The sequence below is a fragment of the Macaca thibetana genome, chromosome 14 (assembly GCF_024542745.1).
Source record: "Macaca thibetana thibetana isolate TM-01 chromosome 14, ASM2454274v1, whole genome shotgun sequence".
NCBI lineage: Eukaryota > Metazoa > Chordata > Mammalia > Primates > Cercopithecidae > Macaca > Macaca thibetana.
In genome coordinates this window covers 2,708,689-2,729,723 of record NC_065591.1, presented here as the reverse complement: position 1 = coordinate 2,729,723, position 21,035 = coordinate 2,708,689, and the positions used below count along the sequence as shown (strand labels likewise).

The following is a 21,035-nucleotide window of genomic DNA, read 5'->3' as shown; positions in this document are numbered from 1 at the left end:
TCTCAGATCCAGCCTGCATTGGCTTTCGGCAGACCCCCATTTCCTAATCCCCAAGGATTCTCCTTGTCAGTCATCCCATTTGCAATGCCCTCAAGGGCCACTGTCCGTCTGGCAGGGAGATCAGCTTCAAGATCCACACAGACAGTGTCTGCGGTGGGTGCTGAGTGCCAAGGGGGAGACCCTGGGCTGCTTTTGGAAAAGGAGCATCATGGAAGAGGGGCCTTTTGGCTCTGGGCTTTGGAGGATGAGTAGGAGTTTGCTAAATCCAGATGGGGAAGAGGGCCAGTTTGGTAGGTGGCATTTGGGAGGGGCTGGGGCAGCTGGTGCAGGGTGTGCTGGGCCAGGAGATACCTCCTGCGCCTGGGTTTCCAGCTCTTGCTTCCTGAGCTGAGTTGGAGCCGATATCCATGCCTCCCAGCCACTGGATGCTCTTTTCAGTGTGACCAACCGGGCAGAAGAGTTGAGTGACAGACAACTCGTGGCCTGGTCTGTGGAAGGCAGGGCTGCCTCTGAGCCTGCGGGTTGGGGCCAGAGTCCGGGCCTGAGCCTGCCACTCAGGAGGGAGCCCGGGCAGCCTAGAGGAAGTACTGGGCCCTGGGGCCCTGCTACAGAATCGGGGTGTGCCCTGCACTGCGGAGTACTGGCTGCCCCTGGGGCTGATGACTGGGTGTGGGTGGGGATGGGCCCCAGTGGCCTGAGAACACTCACACTTGCTTGTCCCCTCTGTCCTTCTCTTTACACCTGGCCCATAAGCAGCCAGTCTGGCTGGAGACCTCAAGCTGGGGAACCACTGGAAGAGAAATGGTTACTTTCTGCCTGGAGAGGGGGTGTTAAGCCTCCCTGGGGCTGGGGCTTGGTCTCTTTAGGGCCTCCACGGAGCCCACGAGGCTCCCAGGTTCAGCCATCCTCCACGAGGTGCTTGGGGGATTTGGCTGAAGCCAGGGTCAAAAAGCCAAAGCCTCTTCCTCCACAGCCTTTGTCCAAATGCAGAGGCCAGGGCTGGGGGTAGGGGAAGGTGATGAGGGACCAGCTATGGCTGGTGGTCTCAGGTCTTACAGGATGTTAAGGAGGGGAGGGTGGGTGGGTCTCCTGTCTTTGATGCAACTCACGCAAGGGCTGTCCTGGTGCCTTCTTGTCAACTTGCTGCCGAGGCTGCCACTTCAGCTGCCTGTCTGTGAAATGGGTCCATGTGTCCCCATGCCTTGGCCCGTCTCCTGTTCTCTACAGGCTGCTGTGCAGCCTGGGGCCCCTTCCAGGCCACTTTCTCCATATGCTCACCGAGCACGGACCCCTGAGGCAGCAAGGCGCCAGCTTGGCTGCACCCAGCTGGCAGGTGAGTTGGTGCCCAGCCTCAGGCTCCTCATCCGTAAGATGGGGCAGCAATGCTTGGCAAGTTCAGGAGACATCCCTGTTAATGCTTGGCTTGGAGGCTCCCTCGAGCCCACTCTGGGCTGCAGGAGGCCCTGGTGATGGGGCAGGGTCTCTGCCACCTTCACCATCCATCCTCGCACTTGTGGGTGCCCCAGGGTGTGGCACGTCCCAGTCCTCTGTCTGGGCAGCACTGGCTAAGTGAGGCCTGGGCTCAGGCGTGGGAGGGCCCAGGTGGGGGAGGCGGCCGCCAGGTCAGGCCAGGCCGGCTCCAGTGGAGGCTGAATGGGCACTCTGTCCTGCCACCCTCGGCTGTCATCTGCCGCTGGGATTTGGTTTCCTAGACTGGTGCGACTGCAGGTGGATTCTGCAAGGCCCGGTGACCTCACAGCTTGGAGCCCCCGTGTCTCCTGAGCCAGGCGGTGGCCGGGGGGCGGGAGACAATGAAGCCTTTTCCTGGGGAGCAGGGGCCAGCCCGAATAGAGGGAAGCAATCTGCCTGTGCCCTGAGGCCTCTCCGGCTTGCTGGCGGCAAGAGGGGCCACTGGGGACAGCGGTGCCAGGCCTTGGCAGAGCTATCTGGAGGCTGGGCCAGCCAGGTGCCGGGTAACTGAAGCCACCTGGACACACACGGGGGCTGTGGAGCATTTTCAGGACACAGTTCTGCCTGCTTTACCTCAAGGATGGTGGCGGGGAGCCATGGGGGAGGGAGGGAGGAGTGTGTTCGTGGCACCAGGGGGCTGGGGACTAACCCCCACCGGCCTCTCGGCTCCCTAGCGCAGCCTGGGTTCTGCTGAGCTGAGGGCAGGGGCCGGCCTTCTCTGCTGGCTCCTCTGGAGGTACAGGTGCTGCTGGTGGTGTAGGGAGTGAAAATGTCTCCCCCACCCTTCTCGTTCTTTGGCTGGGCCACGAGTTAAATTGAGCAGATTAACAGGAGGAAAAAAATAATTTTCATTATGTGCATATGAGGGAAGGCCACAAAATGTGACATCCAGAGAAGGGCAGGATGATTTAAGCTTATATGTCCTCCCAGCCACAGAGAGGACTAGGGGCTTCTGGGATGGGGGCGGCACGAGTCGTGGGAGGGCTGGGGAGGGAGCATGAGTGACGGTGGTCTCGCATGAAAAGTCCCCTGGGACCCATGTTGCCTCTGGGCAGCCCTCAGTGGAGGAGGTGAGGGGCCTTCTGGGCCGATGCCCCTGGCGGCCTCCTCTCCTGCCCGCAGCTCCGTGTGGTCTGCAAACCAAAGCAGCACGGTCTGGGGTGGTGTTTCCCGAGCTCCTTCAGTGGTGGGGGGTGAGGGGGCTTCCTGGTGGCACAGAGCTCCGAGTTCGAAGTCTGGCAGGTGCGGTTAGTCACGAGGGCTGAGCTTCCAAGGCCTCGTTTCTGTCCCATCAGTTGGGGGCATGGTAGCATCAGGTAGGCGATGAGGGGCCCCGGCTGGTACACCACAGACACTTGTCCTTGAAGCCCTCCGTGGGGTGACTCTCCTCATCCCAGGACCAGGGAAGGGGTGAGGCCAGGGCTAGGGGCGCACAAAGTCCTCTTACTGGGAGTGTTCCCAGCTTTCATTGGTTCGTTTGTTCCACCCATAGCCCCCAACCTGGGTGTGCCCACCTGGCTCTCTGCCCCAGAACAGTGGTCGCAGCCAATGGAGTCAGAGGAGCGGCCACGCCTGGGAGCCTGAGAGGAGGCAACTTCTGAGCCCGGACTGTTGGCCACGCACCTGCTCGATGGGGCCGGGAGCAGCTCTGGGAGGGTGATTTTGGCTCTTGGGGGTGCATGTGGGGTGGCTGGGTGTGAGTTTGCATCTCAGTTCAACTCAGAATGGGTGAATTTCCATTTGCATAGGGAGGCTGGACACGGTTAGGTCACAGTCGCCTGAGAAACTCTTTGCAGAAGGTCAGGAGAACAGGAAGGTCTTCACAGATGGGCTCCATAGCATCTGATGGGTGAGGACAGCTGGCTGCAGAACAATTGGGATCGCAGGCCACTGCTGTGTGGTTTCAGAGCCCTTAGCACTTGCAGGTTAACCACCCAGGTGGGAGAGGTGTGTGGCTGTGGCGGGGGTGAATGGCCCTGCTTTGTTCAGCCTGTGACTGTGGGACATTTGGGAACACACAATAAGAAGGTTTTGTGTCTATACCTTGAAAAAATGCCCAACGTGGCCTGGAGCCGTGGCTCATACCTGCAGTGCTTTGGAAGGCCGAGGTGGGACGATCACTTGAGCCCAAGAGTTTGAGACCAGCCTGGGCAACACAGCAAGACTCTGTCTCTACAAGAAAATAAACAAAATTAGTCAGGCGTGGTGGTGTGCACCTGTAGTCCCCACTTCTTGGGAGGCTGAGGTGGGAGGATTACTTGAGCCTGGGATCCGAGGCTGCAGTGAGCTGTGATCAGGCCACTGTACTCCAGCCTGGGCAACAGAGTGAGACCCTGTCTCTAAAAAAAAAAAAGTCCAAGGCAGATGATGCAGGGCATCTCGGGGATTCTGAAGGAGCCCAACAGGACCACTGAGGACTGTGGGCTTGAGATGTCACCGTGGAACATTGTGGAAGCACCTACTACATGTGCTGAGTTGCCTGACTCACAGCCCATCCCAACCATGTGAGGTAGGATGTGGTCTCAGCCTGTTTGATAGATGAGAAACCAAGGCAAAGCATGGTCAGGTACCAGGCCCAAGTGCCAGGGAAATTCAGGCTCTGGATCCTGTGGCTCTTCTATGCCTCAGTTTCCCTTTCTGTAAGTGGTGGTTCTCAGCAGCTGTGTTGATGGTTTGGAGAGTCCGCCGAAGCCTCCTCCTAAAGCGGCGAGATGAGACATTTCCCTTGTAGACCCCCTCCGAGGCGGTGCCTGCTCCCTGACCTGGGCAGTGTGGGTTTGCCCCAGGAATGAGGTGGAGGCCCAGAGAGGAGACAGGCTTGGCTGGGGTCAAAAACGGAGTTACAGGCGGAGTGAGAGCCCACAGGCCCCCATGCTGCAGGGCCACCCAGTCAGGTGGAAAACCCACGAGAAGTGTGTGCCCCTCTTCTCCTCTCCAGAGTCCTTTGACGTGATCTTGTGGACCGAGAGGGGGTTTGATTAAGACCCTTTGAAATTGCTTACTGGACTTCACCACCATCCTGACAACCCCTCTTTAGAAGCCTTTCTCGAGCAGCCTCCTGCCCACCCCCAGGATGGGCCCTTTTTCTGGGCGATGCTGTGGTCCAGCTCCCTGGGCCTCTGCTGGGGTCTCTGGGGTCGGCCCAGGCCAGGCTCATCAACACTCAGGGCCTGCACATTTCCACCCCCAAGTGCCTTGGGGGTCTCCACCCTGGGGCTGTGGCCTCTCCCAGCTGGAGCCTCCTCTTCCAGAGCCTGGCCAGTCCACCTCTAGCCCATTGCTCCCATTGTCCCTGGTAGAGATGCTTCTGGCCTGGCCTTCTTGGGGTGGCTGGGGGTATAGCTGGGGTGAGTGCTCCCTGTGTGCCCACATGAAGGCCCCTCCCACAGATCCTCTGGCCCCTCTGGGTGCTTGGGGGGGCTTCTGACACCAGCGGCATCCTGGCCTTGCTATGGGGCCACACTTCCCCATGGCACCTTGGCCACTTGTGACCTCTCTCGGTTGTTCTGGGAGAACTGGATGGCATTTGGGGCCCTTCCCCCTCTGGTCACCTGTGCTGAGTCAGGCTCTGCCTGGCAGAAGTGTCCTGTGGGTGGATTTGCTGTGGAGACCTCTGTCTCAGGAACTGTTTGTGTGTTAAAGCTGCAGGTTGCTGGGCTGAAGAGGACATCAGTACATGGTTCTCCCTGAGTGCAGCGAGCTCTGTCATTGCTGCTTGGTCTTGTATTTGCGGCGGCTTTTGCAATACCTTCCACTGAATGTCCTGGGGTCAGCCCTATGGAGCTGGGGTTGCACTCAGTTACTGAAACTCAGAGAGGCCTGGCTCCTGCCCCAGGGGACCCGAGAGAGGGGGTGAGCCAGGTTGTGAATGAGGGGATCCCTGGCTTCCGACTTCAGCTCTTCCTTAATCCCCACTGCCTTCTGCCACACACACAATGGAGGCAGTTCTTGTGTTTAGGTACGTGTGTGTGTAGGTATGTAGGTGTGTAAGGGTGTAGAGGTGTGTGTAGGTGTGTGTAGTGGTGTAGGTGTGTGTGTACGAGTGTAGGTGTATAGGTGTGAGTGGGTGCAGGTGTGTGTGTATTGCCTGTGCAGGTTTGTAGATGTGTGTGTAGGTATGTGTGTAGGTGTGTGTGGGGTGTAGGTGTGTAGGCATGTGTGGGTGTGTGTAAGTGTGTGTACAGGTTTGTAGGTGTGTAGGTATGTGTGTAGGTGTATGCGTGTGCAGGTGTGTGTAGGTGTGAGTCAGGGTTGGCCAGGGGAGGGATGTGGCTAAGAAACAACCAAAAGTCATTCAGTGGGATTTGTTGAATCACATTTGTGGTCAGGCTGTAACAGAGTTTCTTGAGGATCCACCTGGGAAGTTGGGGATTTTCTGTGTGGCAGGTGCAACAGCAGCCTTCTTGGAGCCAGTTGATGTGTTCCGAAGGCCCACCTGTATCAGGCAGGCACAGTGCTTTGTGGCTTCTTGGCCTGTGTGGGCCAGCAGAGGAGCTGTGCTCAGACCACCCTGGAATTTTGAGCATCTCTTCCTCAGATCTGGCCTTTCCAGTCCAAGGTCCGGCAAAGCCAGCTCTTGCTTTCAGCCAGTTAGTTCCTTCCTGCCCTCTGGCTTCCTGGCTGAGCTACCGACTTCTCTGCTATCGGAAGTCCCATTTCTTTTCTGAGGCTTTTCCAATGCAAAGTCCCACAAACAGGTGCAGCACTGGCCCAGCCTTCCCCTTGCCTTGGTCTCCCTGTCTGTACCAGGTTGGGGGCTTCACGAGCTCTGAGGCCTTTTTGCTGTGGGGTCTCTCCCCTCAGCGTGAGTCTCCTCTATCCTTGGGCACCTGTTAACTCTCGCCGTGGGTTTGCTGCTGCCACTGGCTTCCCAGGGCGCAGGCCCAGGAGGGAGACGAAGCTGTGAGCCTGGTTCCCAGAGCCTGCACCTCCTGCCCTGAGGCTGCTCAGCTGTGTTGCCGCAGAAAGACCACATGCGTCCTGCAGGCTGGAAAGGAGCACGTCATGGGGAATGTTGTGGAGGGGCTGGCCGTGGGGAGAGGAGAAGGTGGGGGGTTTCCGGGGTCGAGGGTCATGCAGGTGGGGATCACTGTGCCCAAGTGACAAGCCTGGACTCCGTCTTGACACCCCCACCCCTGCGTCTTAGGGCTACTCCCAGGAAGTGGAAGGAGTTGTGTGTTTGAGGTCCCAGAAGGCACCGGGATGGACTCTGTCCACTGAGTCATCCATGGCCACCTCTGGGCCTGGTTTGTGTCTTCTTGGGCCTAGGGTTTGCTGCCTGGACATGTGAAACCCAAGCCTGGGGATAGGTGGGGGGCGGGGCTGGGCTTGGCTCTTGGAATTAAGGGCAGCCTTGTCCCCTCTGGGAGCCATGGGTGAGGGTCTAGAAGGAAGAGGAGGGGAGGGGGCTCGAGCATCCCCTGGAGTCCAGCAGGGCTGCCCTGGGCTAGGCTGTCTATCTCCTCTACCCTCTGCCTCACTCAGGTGCCTTGAGTTGTGGGGGCTACAGGGGCGGGGAGTTGCAGGAGGCCTGGTACCTCGCAGGCGTGCTGAAGAGGAGGGCCAGTAGGTCATAGCAGGACCTACTGAGGGAGAAGGATCTTGAGGTCAGAGCGGATGACCCACCTCCTATTACACAGCCAATGCCTGGGTGGGCACAGGCGGGTGCCCTGGCCTCTAAGCCTTGGGATGGGGTGGCAGCCCCCAGCCCTCCTGCACTGCCTGACTGAGGGCCCTCTAGGCTTCCTCACCAAGGCTCCACAGTGGAGTTGGGAAGGGCCAGGGTGGGACCTGTCAGCTTTTAGGGGGCCCTGGCTCCGGCTGTCTACACTCAGAGGCCAGTGGAAACTGAAGTTCTGTTTGGCTCTGGCTGCCCCAAGCGTACTCCAGGCCTGGCTGCCTGGGACCCTGGCTGACCTGGGTGGGGACAGGAAAGGTGAAGGGTGCTGAGACACAGGACACAGGCCTGATCTCCCAACTAGCTGGCCCTCCAGGGCCACAAGAATAGGGCCAGAGGCAAGAGAGGGGTTGGTGCCGTTGGGGGCCGAGAATGGTGAGGCTGAGACATGCTTAAGATCCCCAAGGAGGCCGGGCGCAGCCTCCTTGTAATCCCAGCACTTTGGGAGGCCGAGGCGGGTGGATCACGAGGTCAGGAGATTGAGACCGTCTGGGCTAACACAGTGAAACCCCATCTCTACTAAAAATACAAAAAAAAATTAGCCGGGCATGGTGGCAGGCGCCTGTAGTCCCAGCTACTTGGGAAGCTGAGGCAGGAGAATGGCGGGAACCCGGGAGGCGGAGCTTGCAGTGAGCTGAGATCACGCACTCCAGCCTGGGAGACAGAGCGAGACTCCGTCTCAAAAACAAAAACAAAAACAAACAAACAAACAAAAATCCCCAAGGAGCCCCTGGGTCCTGGGTCCTAGAGCCCAGAGGGCTGTACCGGGAGGAGGCAGGGGTGCTGGGGGGAGCAGGCTTTGGCACAGCTCAGATGGGCACTCCAAATGAAGGACCTGATACAGTTGAGAAAGGGGGGTCCCCATCCCTGCAGGTGACTCAGCAGATCACCTGGAGATGGGGGTGCTGCGTGTGGCAGCCCCAGGAGCCCTGGCTCTTGTCTGCCTTCCTGCTCCTTCCCCCAGCTGTCCGGCTGCCCCAGATCAAAACACCTGGCCTGATCCCCTCCTTCAGGGCACAGGGTGTGGACCCCTCTCCTATCCATTGGAGGGACGCCTGGTGATGCCCTGCTTGGGTCCTGGTACCTCTGCTGCATGTGCAATGCTGGGCAGCCTCCTTCCAAATTTTCATTTTATTCCTTAATTTAACTGGCACTTCCTGAGCACCCAGCTGGGGCCAGGCCTGTACTAGGCACTGCCAACCCCGGCCCCTTTTTGGGGCCCAAAAGGCCCAGCACAGCCCCTCCCCCAGTGGTGGGCCTGACTCCTGACCACTACGCTGGTGGGGGACTGCCTGCCAAGATGGTGCTCAAAGGACGTCCTGAGTAGGGAGGGGGGCTGGACATCAACTACAGGGTGAGGATGGAGAAGCCGGTCTCATGGCAGGGGATGCCCAGGGTGACTGGCAGGGCTGCAGCCTGTGGGGCCTCATAGGCCCACTTGGCAGTGGGGAGTCACAGTCGGCTTGAAAGCAGGCTGGGGAGCTGCCAGCTTGGGTTTGGACAGCTCTCCCTGGCACCGAGGGGCAGGGAGCTTGGTGGGGTGAGGCTAGATGCAGGAGGGGCCTCGGAAAGGAGCTCCAAGGGGACAGGCAGGAGTGCAGCAAGGAGGCAGAGCCCAGTATCACCCACCCAGGTGGTTTGTCTGGCTTCCTTTATTAAGCACCTACTGTGTGCCTGGCCTAGGCCCAGAGCTCACGTCTCACCTCCATCAAGCCCTTGCCTCCTATGCCCCTTCCAAGGGGGCATTTTTACTGTTCGCCATTTCACAGACAGGGCTGTGGTGGGAGCTGAGGGGCTGCAGGTCGGCCACGCCCTTGCCTCCTCCTCTTCCTGGTCCCCCGGCCCAAAGACGGGAGAACCTCAGGCTTGGCCAATGCCAGCCCTGGAGACTGGCTTCCCCAGGGCCACGCCCAGCACCCTGAGAGGCCATCTGAGGGCAGGCGATGGAGGAGGGGAGCCTGGCAGAGGAGGTGGGTGCCCCGGGAAGCAGGAGCAGCCCCTCCCCCAGCCACCCCCAGCAGATGCTCTTGGCACCCATTGGACCCCGAGGACCTCAATAAGGGAGCCCAATTTGGAGACAAAGCCGGCTCTGCGGACAAACACTCACGGCTATCCTCAGCCAGAGCAGCCAGGCAGCCGCGGTGAGGCCACAAAGGGCCCGAAGAAAGGGGCCGCGGGAGGGGCCGTGAATGGGCCGGGGCTGCACATGCCACCGTTGCCCGGGCGACGGCCCTCTCGCAGAGAGGTCTGCCGGGCCATTGTCCGGGGCCCGCAGGACGTGCCACACACCAGATGGTCGTGTGCTGTCTAGGTCACTTATCGGGGGACAGAGTGAAGGAATGTGGCCGGCATGGCGGGCCGAGGCGCCATCTGTTCCCTAAGTCCGTGGGCACCGGCGGGCATTGAGCACCCGGCCGGCCGGGCCCAGCCTCCGCCGCGGCTTTAATTAGCTAATTCCATAATTGGGCTTTATTTCAGGTAAATTGCATTTCACACCCGAGAGGGCTGCAATGGCCCGTCCAGGAGTGGAGTCCTCGGGCACTTTGTGCGCAGTCCATAATACGGACAACAAGGGCTGGGTGCCGGGGCCGCGCCCGGCCCAGATGGGCGGCCCCATGGAGCTCCCTGTGGGCCGGGGGCCTGGGGTGGGCGGCCGGGGCTGGGGGGCCCGGGCGCTGTGGAGGGCCCTGCTTTCCGGCCAGCATCTCCGGGTTTCCACAAATATTTACCCAACAAGGAAACAACAGTTCCTGCCTTTCAGTAGCTGCTTTACTGGCTCCTCCCGGGTGGGTGCAGACCGGGGAAGCCTGGGAGGCCCTGTGCTGCCCCTCCACCTCGTCCATTCCGGTCAGTGCTGGCTCGGCCAGATGCCAAGACCCATGGATTGGGGGCACGGGCCCAGCGGGCTTGGCACCAGGTGGGACCTAGGGCCTTTCCCTCTGACAAGGGCTTCCACCTCTACTCCACACAGAAACCTGAGGCCCCTGTCCCTGCCACCTGCTGCTGGCCGCCTGCTGCCTCCAGTGGACTCAGGACAGCCCCATCCTTGAGATCTCAGATGCCCCAAGCCCTGGTAGCCTGAGACTTTGGGGTGGGCTCTGGAAAGAGGACAGAAGGGGGCTGCAGTCTTGAAGGATTGAGAAATGGTCCAATAGCTGAGGTGCGGGCACAGCAGATGCACCTGCCCCGATTGAGTGTGTCTGTGCCGAGAGTGAGGCACTCTTTCCACCCCAGGAGAGGAGGGCCTCACAGCAAGCTGTGGGCACAGGGTCAGGGCGAGCAGGGTGGTGGCCCCTCTGTCCCACTCAGAGAACTGGACAGGCTAAGGGAGCATCATGTCACCAATGGGGAAACAGAGACCTGGAGGAGGACAGGGGTGAGCATATGGGAGCCTCAGGGGCCCCAAGCCTTCCTTGCACCACACCCCATCCAGAGTCTAGCCCTTGGCATCCTGGGGAGTGGGCCTGGGTGGGGCCTGCTCCCAGAGTGGAGCATGTGGGTCCTTGGTCAAAGGCCACCCTGGACTGGAAGGGGCAGACAGAGAGGCCCAGACAGAGCCCACCTGCCCCAGGGGCATAGAATCTGCTGGAAGACAGGGAGTGACCACACTGTGACTGCACTCCATGGCCAGGGCCAGCCCAGGGCCCAGATCAGGAGCAACATCGCTGAGCTGGAGCCTTTGATGGCATCTTGCAGCCCCTCTGAACCCTTTGAACCCTGACCTCGGTACACGGACATAGCGTCCCTATTCCACGGCCATCTGGGCACTGCTTCCAGGGGAACTGCAGGGGTCCTGTCCGTGGGTGGGGATCTCTTGGGGAGGAAGCTACCCAGAGGCCCACAGGCATTGGCAGGAGCTGGCCAGGGATGTGGAGGCCGAGCCCCAGTTTGTCCCAGAGACCCCATGGATGCCCCAGGAACCAAGGTGAGAGCAGTGCCCAGCCCAGCCTGTGATTCTCCACGTTTATTAGGAAAAGCTTGCACAATTAAGAATCAAAATCACACCGTGAAACTCATTAAAACACAGATCCAAATCACCACAAATTATTGATTTCTATGCGACGTAATGCCCAGAAGGAACCCCTGTCCTGTGTAGGAACCGTGACTTCTCTGCGGCTCAGCAGCTGGCGAGGGGAGGTGGCAGTCCCTTTCTGTGTGTTTGGCTGACTGCTGGGACTGGGAGAGGGGTTGGAGGCGGGAGTCCCACGCAGAGCGGGCTTGGGGGCAGGGAGTAGGGCTCCTCTCCAGCTAGGAAGAGCTGGCAGGCTAACCCAGGGAAGTGGGCGTTCCCCCCACTCAACCACGTGCCCTGGGGAAATGGTGAGACTGTTTCTCCTGCTGGTAGCTGGGGGCCCAGGAGCAGTCTCCACAGTCTTCCGCCCATGGGGTCAGCATTTCCTGAGAGGGAGGGAGCCAGCCACAGGCCCTCCAAATGGGCTCCTGGGCTTTTATTGCCGGCGGCCCTGTAGTCAGTGTGGGCTGGTCCTGCCCTGCCTGTGCCTGGCAGGGTCCTGGATTTGAGGCTGGGGTCCAGAGGTTGCTCTGTCTCCCCTCAGGAAGCCCCCTGGGCCAAGCAGGGTGGGCCTGCACTCAGCCTGTGCTACTTCCTGGCCATACACGGGCCAGGCCCGGTACCCTGCCACTGGGTCCCAACCACCATGCCAGTGACGTCAACATCACCATGTGGGGGCCCAGGGCGCTAGGGGTAACAACTCAGACCTGAGACGGGTTCCCCACACCCAGCCAACTTCTAGTACCCACCGACCAGGAAGAGGTGGCCTTGCTGAGCCCCCAGGCTCAGGCTGTGCCGGACAGCATGGTCCATGGGGTACTGGGGCCGCCGAGAGCGGGGCTCTTCTCTCTGGGCCTTTCAGGAGGTGGCCACCTTCAGAGAGGGCCAGGTGGGGCCGCCCTTGGCCTCCCCTCTGAGGCCCACCCCCCAGCCCCAATCCCCCATCAGGACCCTTCGTCGGGGCCCCTCCTGGGCACGGTCAGCTGCTCGTAGGTGGGCAGGGCGTTGCTGGGCAGGAAGAGCTCAGGGTCGACGGAGCCGCCACTGCCGCAGGGCTGGGTGACGTGGACCCCGCCCTCTCTGGGGGGGCCGCCGCTGCCGGGGGGGCTGCCACCGTGCAAAGAGAGCAGCTGGTGAAGCATGTCGGTGATGAGTGCCAGCCTCTGGTCCAGCTGCGTCACCTGTGGGGACAAAGGCAGATGAGAGAGTCAGTGGTGGGAAGTAGCCAGGTGTGTAGACAGCCTCAGGGGCCGGGGAAGGGAAGGTGCCAACCATCTCTGCAAGTGTGTGCTGTATGCAGGCGGCACGCACGTGTGCACCCTATGTCTGCAAGACCCTCGGTCATGCCCGTGTGTGTGCAAGGAATGTGCATGTGTGCCCATTGGAGTCCATCCCGTGCGTGCTGGGAGTCCCTGTGTGTGTCCACAGGCATGTAGGCTCAGGGTCAGGAGCTCTCCTCTCCTCCTCCTCTGCTCCCCAGGCTGGCTGGCCTTCTGTGCCACATCCCCACATGGCAGGGTCTGCACCAGGGACCCGGACCTGGAATACTTGGGTTTGCGGCAGCCTTTGGCTTCTTGAGGCCAGGCTTGGGGACCTTTGGGTTAAGGGTCAAGAAAGGCTGGGGGCTGTGTCTACTCCGTTTGGAGGAGAACTGGACAGAGGGCAGAGTTCAGCAAGGCTGGCTCATGGGCAGGGCTTGGAGTGGTTGAGGAGGCAGAGGCCTTGGGCCTTGCCTGGGTGTGCAGGGGATGCCCCTGCTGGGCCACCACCAGGAGGGGCTTACAGGGGCGCAGGGGGCTTGTGCCTCTGCGATGCTTTCTGCAATGGGGTAGGGGTGGGGTTTTTTGTCATCCCCCAGGAACTACCATGCCCTTTCTTTAACCTGGCAGGGACAGCACCATTTTCCCAGACACCATCTGCACCCACATTCTGTGGTCAAAGCAGTACCCCAGAGCATGCCCTCTGGCTAGCCATGTGGCCTCCACCTTCTCAGGGGCTGGTTCTGCAGTGAGCTATGTGCCAGGGTGGCTGCCCTGCAAAGCTGGCAGGGAGGTCAAGGCAGGACAGAACCCGAGGTGCACCCGGCACAGAGAGTAGGTGCTCAGAGGCCTCGCAGGGCTGCAGAGTCAGCAGAGAAGCCAGGTGGTCTGAGAGCTCCTTGGAAGGACAGCACCGCTGGGGAATGAGGCTGGAGCCCAGCCCTGGGTGGGAAGTGGCCCTCCAGCCTTGATGGGGAGACTGGAAGGCCCTGGCCAGCAGACCGGCACCCTCAGAGCAGGTGCTGGGTAGAGCAGGGCCAACCCCAAGGGCAGACTAGGGCAGGTGAGGGAGTCTAGGTTGGGGACCCCTCTCCCTAGGAGGGTGGACCTGGGGGCCCCAGCATGAGGGAGGGTTCGGGGAGGGCGTACAGCCCTGTTGGTGGCCACAGGAGACAGGGGTGGTCCTTCAGCCTGCGGTGTACTTGCAGGAGAGCCCCTCAGCGTACTCTGTGGAGAATGAAGTAGGCCTTTCCCCACCATGGGCACCTGGAAGCCTGGAAAGACCTAGAAGTGGTGTGGGAGGGGCAACCAGATTAGCACCGGACAAGGGCTGAATAGCAGAGCTGCTTCAGGGAAACATGTGGCTCCAGAGAAAGGCACCAAGATGACTCAGCCACAACAATGACAGCCACTGGCCCTAAGGACAGGCAGCAGGCGGGAGCTGGCCTGGTCCACCTGGCCGTGCACTTGAGGTGTCTGCACCCTAGCTGCTCCGGGCAGGCCTTGTCCCTCATGCGCCTGGCCCCACTGCTGATCCAACTGGATAGGCTTGGGGCAAGGTGTGGGCCAGGGCTGGGTTCTGTGCGGGTGAGACCACCCCAGGGAAGATGCTGCTGGGTGACGTGGGCACAAGCCCCGAGATGGGCAGAGAGGGAGCAAGCAGTTTGCCAGAGTCCAGGTGGGCCCAGGCCAGCTTCAAAGGCTGGGTGCTATGGTCGTCACCCACAGCACCTACCATGGAGGCTGAGCATGGTAAGGAAGAGGTGGCCAACAGGGTGCTGTGAGAGGCTGAGATGAGAGGGGGGGCGCCTGCCTGAGTGGGGTCGAGCGTCTGTCTAGAGGGCTAGCCGAGCTGTCTAGAGGGCTAGCTGGGCAACCTCCACGTGGGAGGTGGGACTGTGCCCTGCCCAGAGCAGGAGCCCAGGGGACCCACTCCCAGCCCTGGGTGGTGGGGGCTGCAGTGTGGAGGCTCCCCGGCTCCCCTGTGGTTCTGCCTTGCAGTATGGGGTGAGTCTGAGACCCACCTGTCCTGAGCACAAGGGCAGGTGTACGTCCAAGGTCTGACGGTCCAGGCCAGAGGGAGCCCCATCTTTTATTTTTCCCAGATAAGCCTGAGGTGAAGCCTGGACTGTGGAGGAACGGGGTGCAGGGCTTCTGTGGTTTGCCAGGGGCAGGGGCCCAAGGCCATCCACCGGGGCCCCTCACACCCAAGGACCTGCCAGCACTTCAGGGCTCTGCAAAGCCACTTGGGGACCAGCCACAGAGGTCCATACCCCATCCCACAGATGTAGACACTGAGGCCCAGGAAAAGAGGGTCAGGGTCACTGGCTGAGAGTGCTATGTCTCCCATCCTGTCTCCACAGCTCCCACCCCAAGGCTCCATCTCGAGACCATGGAGCTGCCACGGGGGAGGACACAGTGTCAGGCAGGGAGCTGGCGACTGCGGAAGGCAGGATGGGGCGGGGCCTCTGGGAGGGGGACCGGCCTGAGGTCTTGTTCTTGTTCACCCACACCCTGACCCCTGTGTCTCCTGCTGCCGGCAGGACCAGCCCTCTCAAGTCCCACGAACTGCTCATGCCTGGCGGGAGGCACGGGAGGTTGCTCAGCCTTCAGGGTGCACATGAGGAAACTGAGGCCCAGAGACCTACGAGAGCATAGCAGATCAAAGGTGCAGCCAGCCTGAGTCTTTGAGGGCAAAGCCTGGGTTTGTGTCCTAGGACCCACCTCGGCTCCCTGAGTCCCGCATGCTGGTAGCGTTGGACGAGGCTTGCTCTGCATGGCTTACTGTCACTAACTGTGCAGGCCCCCGCTTGGGTATCAATTGGTTTGGCATTAATTAAAGCACCAAATACATCACAGATGAACATTTGTGGTTTCATAAATTTTCACTTTACGGCACTTGAACATCTGTCCAAGTCCCACATGTGCTAATGGGCGTGGAGGCCTTCGTAGGGGATTCTTGGGACAGAAGGAGACAGTGGGTGTCAGGGCCACAGGCAGGGTGTGCAGGCTGAGGGTGTGGCTGGTGCCAGCGCTCGGTCCTGAGCCACCTTGGTGACAGCTCCTCCCGGCAGGGAGCCTCGGCACTGTGTAGAGAGGCACTCAGCCACCTTTGGGGTAGGGAGGCAGCCACAGGGCCGAGCTTGTCTCTGACTGACACTGAAGGGCTCCCGGAAGCTGCCCGGGCCAGCATCAGCCCATGCCTGGCTCTGGCTGATCCCAAGCTCACCTCAACTGCTGCCTGTGCCAACTGGGGCTTTGAGGGACTGGCTGGGGTCTTTGGCCCCAGAGACATGCTCTCATCATCCCAGCTGCTAGTGACAGAGGTCCCAGGGGTGGGCCAGGATGTGGGCTGGATGCCCAGGGCAGGTCCACAGTCTGATGCATCCTGATGCTGCCCCTCTTGTGGGAAGGGCCCAGGCCTGGGCTACAGGTGGCTCCTCTGCAGCCCCAGAGACTTAGCTCTGACTCAAGCACTTGTCACAGCCTGCGTCCCTGAAGGCTCGCACCCCACCACTCTGCAGGCAGGGTGCCTTCATCTTGCTGGCATGTTTAGTTTTGGTGGCGATGGAGGAGCCTGAGAAGCACCTCACATGGCTGAGGCCATACCCCACCCACAGGGGGATGCATCCGGGCAGGTGCCATTGGGGAGCTGAAGGCAGTGCATGCTCCAGGCACTGGGGCCGGTTCCCCAAGAACTGCTGGGACAGATCAATTTTGGGGATCTTGGCCCCCGCCATTATTTGCAATTTGATAGTGATTAAAAGGCAAGGCAGACAAAAGCTGCTTTGTGCCCGGCCTGCACTCACCAAATTAATAACCATAAGAGACCTATGCAGCCCTCGGAAGAGAAAAAAGCAATTAGAATAACAGCTAGTTAGAGAGCCCCGGGCGGCCGGCGATCAAACCCAAGGCAACGGGGATTCCTGTTTGATGTGGTTATGAATTTGTTTTCAAAAGAAAATCTTGAAAAAGAGTCTTTCAAGGGAAAGTTTTGCAGAACCTGCCCGGCCTTGATCCCCGCCTAGGACCGCCAAAGGCCCTGGCCTCATGGATGCCAGACTGGACAGGGACAGGCGGGAGAGGCCGGGCACACCTGCTGCTCCCAGGGTTGGGGTCCTGTGCTCTGCCTGGGCTGCAGCTCCCCAGGAGGCAGCAAAGTCACTGCTCCCTCTAGCATCCTCATTGGGCAGTGTCAAGACCAGGCAGGGCCTCCCCGGGGCCCTCTGTGGGGTCACAGGGCAAAGGTCACCTTGGCCTTCCTCCTGTCTGCCCTGAGGAACCAATAGTTAGTAAGCCACTCTCAAGGCGGTACCTAGAACGCTTAATACTAGGCTCCGAGCAATCGGATGTCAGCCCCGGCTCCCGTGTGGAGCCGGGCACAAGCGGCAATAGGTCACAGCACGTGGTAAGGTCACAGTTCATGGCAGGGCACGACGTGATTGTGTTTGACTTTGCTTTAGTGCTTCAGTTCTTGGACAAAAGTCGCCCGTGTTTCTCACTGCTGAGGTTTTACTGCCAGGCCCTGGGGCAGCTGCGCTGCTGGAGCTTGCTGTGCTGTGGCCAGTGGGAGACGGCCTCAGAACCTGCCACACTGCTGCAGGGCCCTGGGCACGCAGGCTGGCTGGGACACGGCACCTCCTCACGGGAGTGTGCAGGCAGGCGTGTGTGTGCCGTAGCGGGTCTGGGGTCAGACTGCCTCTGCCACTTCCTGGCTGGGTGACTTTGGGCAAGTCACTTTTGCTTCTCTGAACCTCAGTTTCCCTGCCTATAAAACGTGGCAGCTGTAGCACCTTCCCCAGGAGGATGCTGCGGGGATCAAGCGGACTGAGGCATGAAGACACCAGGGACAGAGCGTGGTGCTCAGTGCATGGCGAGCCACCCAATGACCACGATCGTTAGGGATTCCTCGAGTGCACGTACAGTCGCAGATGTGTGCTGTGACCTGAGGCCAAAGGAGCATTGCTGTGCACATGGGAGGCATGCTAGGTGAGCCGGCACATGTGTACCTCACACATACCTGTGGCTGTATGAGAGTGTGGGACACTGTGCAAGAACGCAGGAACCACCCTGCCCGTGATCTTGCACAATTCCCTTCACTTTCCATTAGGTTGTTCTCTGAGTTGCCCAAGGGTTGGAGTGCACCTGCTTGCACTCCCAGGCCTTGTGTGTGCTACAGAGGTGAGAACCCCCTGCAAACCATCACAGGAGTTGGGGGTGCTGCTGGGACAAAGCTGCATGGAGAGCAAGCAGCAAGTCCCATGGCACGGGTGCTTGGGCAGGTACCAGGTGTCCTCTCCTAATGGGGAGACAGATGGCACTGAGTCTGGGACCCATGGTCACACACATACCAGCTGCTCCACCTGTCCCCCAGAGCCCTCCACCTGGGCAGTGTCCAGGCTGGGTGTGAGTCTTGGCCCAGAGAGTCGAGTGTCGTGGCAGCCCCTGTGCTCAGGCTCGGGACTGGCGCCTGCGGTGGGGCTGAATTGGCAGGCACTGAGGTGAGTGTGGCCCCTCAGAGGCTGCAGACCAAAGCGTCATCCTTGCTGCTGTCCCTGATGTCTCACTGTTGTCTGCTGAGCAGCCAGAGGAAGCTCTGCTGCGGCTGGGGACCCACACTGTTCATGGTCAGTTATATCCTCAGTGGGTCCTTGGCACAGCACAATCACGTGGCGGAGGCCTGGTCAGCACCACCCCAACACCCTTCCTGGGTCTGCTGCTGCCTGGCTGGCCCTCACTGACCACCCCCCAGGAGTGGGGTTGCCTCCCTCTGAGAGAGGGCCAGGATGGTGAAAGACCCTTCCCGCTGCTGCTGACATCCACTCTTGCCAGCCTCTGCCCACCGACGGATGCTTGGCCCCCCAAGGGTCTCAGGGGCGCCATGTCCCTGGCTGACCGCTGTGGGGGATGCCTCGGGATCATCACCACATGACTCTGGTTCCCTTCCTGGGACCTGGGTTAGGATGTCTCCGTCAGCTATTTGCTCTCTCCAGGGGCTCCAAGGCATGCAGGCCACCAGCCCCGCAGCTCAGTGTGTCCCAGCAGGAGCTCAGATGCCTCCCAAGCCGGCCCGAATCCTGTATCCACAGGGCACAACCAACTACCCAGGGTCCCTGGTGTGTGCCTGGTGTCTGCGGCTCTCTGATCTGGAGCATGTGCTCTGAGCCTGCCCCCCACGCCCCTTGCCCAGGCTTGCGGAATCTTCTGCCTGAGCCGTCATAACCACCTCGCCATGTGGCTATGCCCCCAACCTGTCCCCAACTTGCTCCAGGCAACAGCCAGGCTGAGCCTTCCCTCCCAGCCTGGGCCAAATCCTCCTGCAGAATTCCCACTGGATTGGGAGTAAAACCCAGTCTCCTTCTGCAGTGCCCCCAGGGGTGTCTCCTCCACTGGCCCCTCTCCAGCACTTAGCACGTCCATCTCAATTGGGCCCTGGGGCCTTTGCACCCACTCTTCCCTCTGCCTGGAACACTGTCCTCTGTTGCTTTGTATAACCTTAGCTCAAAATCCTGGGTGGCCTCCTCATCTCGTCTCTCCCTGTGTTCCTCCAAGCCTTCACCCCTCCCTGAAATGTCCTCGTTTATCGATCTCCTTGCTTGGTGTTTTGCCACCAGCTGGAGGCCCAGCTCTAGGCCGGACTGTCACCGTCTTAACCCCAGTCTTCCAGAGCCTGGAGCCTAGAAGGTGCCCAGTAAACACATGGAGGGTAGAGTTAGTGCTGCACAAATGTTTGTTGAATTAGTAAGTGAGGCCCTGGCCAATTTCCTGGGGCCCCAAGGATGGAGTGAGGGGGCAGAAGCCCCTCAAGCCCACTCCCTTCCAGGGTGGGTGCCGGGCAGAGAAGCTGAGGCTGGGACTGGGCCTTTTCACGTTCATTGATTTGTAAGGACTCTGTATGTTAAGAAAGATGTCAAGTACACATCACACATGTTTTTCCCTAGTGTGCTATTTGTCTCGTGTATGGGTTTATGGCATTTATTATTTTTTTGTTTTGCCACACAGAGGTCTTACTTATGGTTTTACTTTTTCACGTGGTCAAAGCCATCCATCTTTTCGTTTATGCCTTCTCATCCTGTGCATGCTTGGAAGGGCCTCCTCCATTCCAACACCAAAATCTTTTTTCCTAATACTTTTTTGATTTGTGTTTTACCCTTAAATCTTTGAATCGCATGGGATTGATTCTGACCTACAGACTTAACTTTGGCGGGTTATCCTGTTGATACCCCACCACTTATGGCATGATCTACCTTTTCCCCACTGGATTCGAATGTTCTTTTTGTATATCACTGACCCTGAACAACACAAGTTTGAACCGTGCGGGTCCAGTTCTACGCGGATTTTCTTCCTCCTCCATCACCCCAGACAGTAAGAGCCACCCCTCCCTGCCCCGCCAGCTAACTCAACGTGAAGATGACGAGGATGAAGACTTTTACAATGATCTGCTTACGCTGAATGAATATCTTTTCTCTTCCTTATGGTTGTCTTAATAACATTTTTCTCTAGCTGACTTTATTGGAATACATGAAGCATACAAAATATGTGTTAATTGATTGTTTATATTATTGGTAGGGCCTCCGGTCCACAGGAAGCTGTTAGTGAAGTTTCTGGGGAGTCAAAAGTTATACATGGGTTTCTGACGGGGCAGTTTGGGGGTCGGTGCCCCAACCCCGCGTTGTTTAAGGGTCGACGGCACAAAGTTCCTGCACGTCCTCATGTACTTTGGTGTCTATGCAGAACTGCCCTAGTGATCGCTCTTGTACATGCTTTGATACTGGGGGCGAGGGCCCTGCTGTCTGGAGGTGAAAGACAACAGGCTCATTCTGCTGTCCATTCGGTGAGTGGCGAGGGGAGCTGGAACCCGCCCTGTCCCAGGTGACCTCATAACCTCCCCTCTTTTCCCCCTGGTCGGAGAGGGCTCGCTCCTCTGCTAAGAACCCGGAGAAGGCCTCTTCTTTGTACTCGGAGCAAACAACAAAGTCCGTACCATGGCTGTGGAGGATGAGGGATTCCAGCCCCTGATGCCTCCCCTCCCCCAGCTGGCTCCAGCCACCAGAGCCTCCCCTCTCTTCCTCTCGGCCTGGACGCCTTCCTAGATTCTCCCTCGGCTCAGCCCTCACCTCGTCATAGCCCTCAGGGGTCTACGTGTGCTGTGTCTGCTGACACGAGCTGGTGCCACATGGCCCCATGCTCCTGGACATTTAGCCACCTCCCTCCCTCTCTGCATCTGGGTTGGGGCTGACATTTATGCCAGAGCCAGACCTGTCACGTCCACAATCTCACAGCCCTGCAGAGGCTGCTCCGTGCGGACATTCATGTCAACTTCAGGGTGGGGACAGAGGTCTTGGAGGGAGTCAGTGGCAGAGCCAGGGAGGCCCACGTGGCACATCACTCCCTGGGTAGCACTGGAGCCCCTTTGCCCTCCTCCCTTGGAAGGGGCCTGGGCAGGGGGGCCCAGGTGCACCCAGATGCCAGGGAGCTGCCTCACTGCCAGGCAGGTGGGAGGGGGTGGGGAAGCCCCAGGCTGGGATGGGGTCTCGAGCCTCTCCAAGGGCTGGCCCATCCCTAGCTTGGCCTCAGGAACGTCCTGCTGGCAGACACCAGGTGGGGGTGGCTCTGT

The 21,035-nt window shown here is 59.7% G+C and overlaps 1 protein-coding gene across 3 annotated transcripts in view; it reads right to left on the bottom strand.

Annotated features, from left to right (window-relative positions):
* Positions 1–11,096: 11,096 nt before the first annotated feature.
* KCNQ1 (potassium voltage-gated channel subfamily Q member 1) overlaps positions 11,097–21,035 on the bottom strand; it is a 403,706-nt gene continuing 393,767 nt past the window's right edge. For all 3 annotated transcript variants that reach the window (XM_050758291.1, XM_050758292.1, XM_050758293.1), the window contains one exon: positions 11,097–12,340. In XM_050758291.1, the coding sequence (XP_050614248.1) occupies positions 12,104–12,340 (237 nt within the window). In that variant the 3' untranslated portion in view covers positions 11,097–12,103. The remainder of the gene's footprint in view (positions 12,341–21,035) is intronic.